This window comes from Polyodon spathula, chromosome 10 (genome assembly GCF_017654505.1).
Source record: "Polyodon spathula isolate WHYD16114869_AA chromosome 10, ASM1765450v1, whole genome shotgun sequence".
Classification (NCBI taxonomy): Eukaryota; Metazoa; Chordata; class Actinopteri; order Acipenseriformes; family Polyodontidae; genus Polyodon; species Polyodon spathula.
Window position 1 is genome coordinate 33,410,692 of NC_054543.1, and position 6,276 is coordinate 33,416,967.

General features: G+C 38.3%; 1 protein-coding gene across 1 annotated transcript; it reads left to right on the top strand.

Moving 5' to 3' along the window:
• Nucleotides 1-1,299: 1,299 nt before the first annotated feature.
• On the top strand, nucleotides 1,300-5,827 carry LOC121322518 (growth/differentiation factor 8-like). Its single transcript, XM_041262627.1, has 3 exons — nucleotides 1,300-1,787; nucleotides 2,992-3,362; nucleotides 4,405-5,827. Exons 1-3 carry the CDS (start codon nucleotides 1,418-1,420, stop codon nucleotides 4,783-4,785), a joined length of 1,122 nt encoding a protein of 373 aa, XP_041118561.1. The 5' UTR covers nucleotides 1,300-1,417; the 3' UTR covers nucleotides 4,786-5,827.
• Nucleotides 5,828-6,276: the final 449 nt, after the last annotated feature.

Genomic DNA, 6,276 nt, shown 5'->3' on the forward strand with positions numbered 1-6,276 from the left:
TTCACAGTTGTTTTTTTCTGGTATTTCAAATCAGACTAACTTTAACAACGGGTAACTTCATGAATAGAGCTCGAAACACCACCGTATGCCATGCTGTAGTGTAACCGATTTGTTGTGGGTGTTCTTTCTTTCTTTCTTTCTTTCTTTCTTTCTTTCTTTCTTTCTTTCTTTAAGGGATACAAATGAATGCATGTATATGCTCAACCCTTTTGGTACAAATATTGTATATGATGTAAAAGTGAGTGTGGCAAATGTTTATTGTTTTCTGTTATTATTCTAAGATTGAAACATCTCTCGACATAACAGGTTTTTGAAACTCACAGAGCAGTTCTGAAGTTGAGCAGCAGAGGACAGACTGTACTCCAAAAACGCCCGAGCAACCGACGCGCCTTGAAGAATATTAAGGAGGCGTGTACAAAGGTACATACTTATTTATAAACAAATTTCATTCGTGAAATTACTTAGAAGTAATAACGAAAGTTAGAATAATATTAATCTTTAAGGAGATTGATTGTACACTTCTCTTTAATCTTGAGCACCTGCCATGCCAGGCTTTTAAATCGTAATAACTATTATTTAACGATTTCATATACAACAAATAACTGCATACTTTGCAAAACTAAACTTTATTAGCTGCAGGTTTCATACAGTAAATATATATTTTGCATTATGTTCTGTTAAACAATGTGTACCTTGCCCAAATTAGCCTACACTAAATTACTAGTACCGTATTATTTTTTATCGATATGAAAAAGGTAATAGGCCTACAATGCAATACATATAAATAACACGATCAATAATATAATACAATTACAAAATATTACAGTACAATCAGTGTTTGCAAACGTGTATCACTGATGTTTTTTTTGCCGCGACTTGTTGGAAAAGTTTGTGCACCTGTAAATGTGAAGTAAATGGCGATATTAACTTGCCTACTATGTGATACAGGCATTAGTCTTCACCCCAGATTTGTTGAATAGCAGGATCCACAGTTTTATCACGGACGAATTGTGGTTTGCTATTCAATTGAGATTATGTAACCCCAATCGAACCGCTAAATTAGCACACGAGTGTTTAATTACTGTAGGCAATTCACATGTAGTCAGAAAATACATTTTATATTATTTACTTGGTTAAAGCTGCCAACTTTAGAACGTGTTTTTCTTGCCATGGCTCTTTAAGATGTGATAGAGAAATGGCTCACACTTCAGACATGTAGATTCATTGTTGCCCAACCAGCCAATCGTTGAATTTTGACGACACAATAGTGTAACCAAAGTTGGGGTATAAAAAGCCCCGTTAGAATATATGACACCTATCAGTGTGGTGGACGGGTCTCAGTATACTCCCCACTGCATAACATAAAGTGGAACCAAGAATAACAAACAAAAAAGTACACCGCCAAAAAAAGGGGAACATGCAGAAATCGCGGATTCTTATTTACTTGTGTCTCCTGGTTGCGTTTGGTCCAGTGGGTCTTGGAGAGATTCCTCAACAGCCTTCAGAGAAAGCGGACGCCAGTGAACCGTGCTCTACTTGTGACACAAGGCAGCACAGTAAACTCTTAAGACTGCAATCTATCAAGTCGCAAATCCTCAGTAAGCTTCGCCTCAACCAGGCTCCAAACATCAGCCGTGATGTTGTCAAGCAGCTTTTACCCAAAGCTCCTCCAGTGCAGCAACTGCTTGATCAATATGATGTCCTGGGGGATGATAATAACGACGCAGTCTTGGAAGACGACGATTATCATGCCACAGCCGAAACCATCATCACCATAGCCACAACACGTAAGTACACCTACGAAGTTCAAACTTGCATTGATGTTAGTTGCACAGCAGTAATACTAGTGTATTATCTAGTATTGTATATTCTGGTGGAAAATAAGATGTATTTGACAGGGTATTGTCCCTGTTGCAGAAGTGCAAATACACGAAGTAGCAAGCTCGGTTTCTACCCGTATTATACGGCTGTTATGTTATAGGCTACTGCTGTAGTTCGCAACTACAATAAAACAATGCGAATCCAAAATTAATAACAAGCATGTTTTGTTATCCATATGACTTCTCGTTGTTTTGTTCTTTGTCCAAATGTATGGTATTTTTCACTGGCGTTTTTCTATTAAGTGGACTTTGTAATACAAGGAACACTTTCTCTGATTTGATTAACTTTAAAATGTGGACATTAACGTGTTAACATCTCTGTTAGTTCTTCAAGCTTGCCTCATGATATATATATATATTGTCCTGCCTAAAACCATTGCAATAGATGCCCATAGAAAGCATTAAATGAATGTGATTAATGAGATATGCGTGATTCCTTCACTTAGAAGGTTTAATTAGGTGCTGTAGAGCTGAACTGTGTGTACTGCTAAGGGTTCGTGTTTACAAAACAGCACGTCATGCTTCTCTATATAATTAACCAAATTCTTTATGATCTGGAGTGTAAGAAAGGTGCGTTGTCCCAAAAGCATATGTATGTTCATTTGAGAACAATACGTTAATAACAATTAGTGATGGTGGTCTGGCGTCATCGAGTTAGGGGGACAGTTGAATTGCAGCTGACTGTAGTAGAGTGCTGTCAGCTCTAACTAATTGCATTATGTACGGTACTCTGAAACACAAAACACTGGCCAAAATACTACTGTATCTGAATGTTTTACAAATACTGTGATTTTAATTCACTCCTAAAGAAAAGTATACCAACATATAATAGGGAATAAAAACCCAATGAGTTATTCACAGTAGGTATATGTCGCGATTTATTTATTTTTTAAAACTAATTGCTAATCAGATAAACCATCTCGTTTACAATAGCGACCAGGTAGCGGACATAAAAATGCAGGTCAACTCATTTGAAAAAGAAGTGGCGTTAAACTAAAATATGTATCTTGGCAAAAACAGTTAGGTCAGATTTGTTGGCATATAACTGGCAGAATTACTGGTACGTTTGGTTTTGTGTTAGTGAATCATCGTTGTTTTTGTCTCCCTAAAGCGGACCCTGCTGTACAGATTGATGGAAAGCCCAAGTGCTGCTTCTTCACATTCAGCCCGAAAATTCAAACCAACCGTATAGTCAAAGCGCAACTCTGGATACACCTGCGGCCAGTCCAGGAATCCACGACTGTCTATCTGCAGATCCTCCGACTCAAGCCAGTGACCGACGGGACCAGGCACACAAGAATCCGGTCTTTGAAGCTCGACGTAAACTCTGGGACCAGCACGTGGCAAAGCATAGATTTTAAACAAGTATTGCAATCCTGGTTTCGGCAGCCTGAGATAAACTGGGGGATCGAGATCAACGCATTCGATTCCAATGGAAATGACCTGGCTGTTACTTCCCCGGAACCGGGGGAGGTTGGGTTGGTAAGTATGAAGCAGCCCAGTATAACGCTTTGACGTATGTATTTCAGCGTGTATTAATTGTACTTCTTACTGAAGACGGCGTTAGTAGCAGCCGTTAGTCTATCGTTATTAGCTTAGAAAAAGTGCATTTTATTGTACAGGTGCAAAAATTCCCATATATATATATATATATATATATATATATATATATATATATATATATATATATATATATATATATATATATTACAAATCGGAACATATAGAAATTGTGAGCAACACAAATGGAACAAAATTTGTTAAAATTGTATCAGCTCAGTGTCATAGGATATTACCCAAAGCTGTGATGCTAGTTGTGCTTTCTCAGAAAATAACCGAATCTTATAGAAGTGTAATGAATTCTTCCAGGAAGTGTTTCTAACTTCATAACTGATAGATGTACACGGACAGAAAATTGGATAGAAAAGTATTTTATAGAAATAGAAAAGTAATCACGTCTTGGTTAGCAGGTGCTTCCTTATCCAAGACTGAAAAAGCTGTTCATGTTTTAGGGAACAGACAAAGTCTCAAAGGTGATGCTTTAATGGACTATTCTTTAATAACTTTGCTACAGAAATACAAATTCAGGTAATCACAGAGGAATAGTCACATATCTTTCCAGAACAATTAACTGTTTTTGTGCAAGATTTGTTTTGGAATTTAGCTGTTTAAATGAAATCACAATACTGATATAATTCTTCCCATTTCTGTTGTAATTTATTCAAGTGTTCAATGTTTGTCGTTAAACATCCTCTAAAGGGTGATGCAGTCAAAATGTTGTCGTTCTGCCTTTTGACTCAATTTAAGCAATGCTCTGTCTTAAAGTATAGAAACTCTTGCATAGTTTTTTTTTTCTTTTTTGAATTCTGGATAGTGCTGATAATTTGGGCCTGTACGGTATACAACTGGGAAATAGACAGGGGGATCATTAATTGGGAATAATGATGTTTCTCTGGAGCGCGTGTCAGTGACTGTGCATGTTTAATGACAAAATTGATCTTTTTCCTTGTCCTTGTTTCAACAGCAGCCTTTCTTGGAAGTGAAGATTACAGATGTACCCAAGCGATCAAGGCGAGACTCAGGCTTGGACTGCGACGAGCACTCTCCTGAATCCCGATGCTGTCGTTACCCCCTCACTGTGGACTTTGAGGACTTTGGATGGGACTGGATTATCGCACCTAAACGATACAAGGCCAATTACTGCTCAGGAGAATGTGAGTTCATGTATCTGCAGAAATACCCTCACACTCACCTGGTCCACAAAGCGAACCCCAGGGGTTCGGCAGGGCCCTGTTGTACCCCTACCAAGATGTCCCCCATCAATATGCTCTATTTCAATGAGAAAGAACAGATAATATACGGCACAATCCCGGCCATGGTGGTAGATCGCTGTGGTTGCTCATGAGCTTGCCAGAGAAGCCCGTTCCTTCCTGAGGCTGGACTTGAGAATGGAGATATTTCTTCTGTCAGTGATTTCTGCATTATCAAAATACTGTGCAACAGAACAAGAATAGAGGCAGTTGCTCCAGATTCAAAAGTAATGTTGAGCAAGTCATCGAAAATCTTCCTGGAAGACAAATCTACGAAGCTGCTGGAGGTTTGATTTCATACTCGAGAGGAAGAAGTCGCAGTCCAGGCCATGACATCTCCTAGTGACCCTTTTCTTCTTTCAGGCATGCATACACATGCCTTTCAACACCAGCTTTGACAACCTAACTATATATTACACAATATCTCAGAAAATTCATATATGCAGAGATTTCTGAAAGAATTTAAGAAGCCTCTACAGTAGGTCTTTTTGAGAAAGGCGTGATGTTTAAATTCAAGATTAGATGGGCTTCAGTTAATGTTAACATTTACATAAGAGGTATTATAGTTCAGTAAACAATCGCTTTCCTGTCACAGTGCCACCTGAACTGTTCTACACACTTGAATTGTAATTATCTATCAGCATTGCTGGAAAGATGGACTTGAATTAGAAGCACTAAGAATGCAGCGTTTGTGTGTAAATGTGTAAAAGGCAGAGAAATGTAAAAATATGTTAAATGCTAAAACCATGCTTAAAGGGCAAGTGGTGGGGTTCTGGAAAATGTAACGTCACACGTCCCCAGGTGCTGCTACAACTGCTTAAATAACGCGCCTGTAAGACAAGTTGTCAGGATGTTAACAGTGAAAAGAGAAAATCATTGTTAAAGAGAATCATTTTCGGAACCCTGCTCTTTAAAGTGATTTTACAAACAATACAGTTTGCACTATGGCAAACCAATAGAAACAAATTGGTTGCTACAAAAAAAACCTGAGTTTGATTTTTGCTAATTTGTAATGTTACATGGCATTGTTTCTCTACAGACTTTCCTTCTTTTTTTAACCACTGTTGGTAAATGTAAATCATAAAAGCACACAAGTAGAGACATTTGTACAATAACAAATGTATATATGCAAATAAAGGTCCTTGCTTTAATGTTAATGCTAATATGTTTTTTTTTTTAATTATTACTATTAAATCAAAACTAAAATGTAAAAATGAATTTATACCAGGTACAATGCTGAAAGCAATTTCTGCTTGTGATCAACCAATGTCAATCTTATTCTGAAACAAAATTCAGTTCCAAGTGCTCTAACTAGAAGATGCATACAACATTGCAGTCTTTTGTACCCAGCAGTCAGGATTTGAATGACAGGGCCAGGCCTGCAGGTTTCCGTCTGAATTCACTAGGTGCCTGCTTGGCATAGTCCGGTGTAGAGCGACGAGGGGGAAGCAGTCCCTTCTGGTTTTGCCTCTCAGAGTCAATGCGATGCTCCCTCCAGAATTCCCTGTGGAGACCAGTGACTTTGCGCAACCAGGACTCGAACCTGCGCTTCCCTGTCGCAGCTATGCTTTTACTATGCGAGCCCC

Coding starts and splice junctions, on each gene's coding strand:
- LOC121322518 (XM_041262627.1), top strand. CDS start 1,418: ATGCAGAAATCGCGGATTCTTATTTACTTGTGTCTCCTGGTTGCGTTT. Junction 1,788..2,991: donor CATCACCATAGCCACAACAC/GTAAGTACACCT, acceptor GTCTCCCTAAAG/CGGACCCTGCTGTACAGATT. Junction 3,363..4,404: donor AACCGGGGGAGGTTGGGTTG/GTAAGTATGAAG, acceptor TTGTTTCAACAG/CAGCCTTTCTTGGAAGTGAA.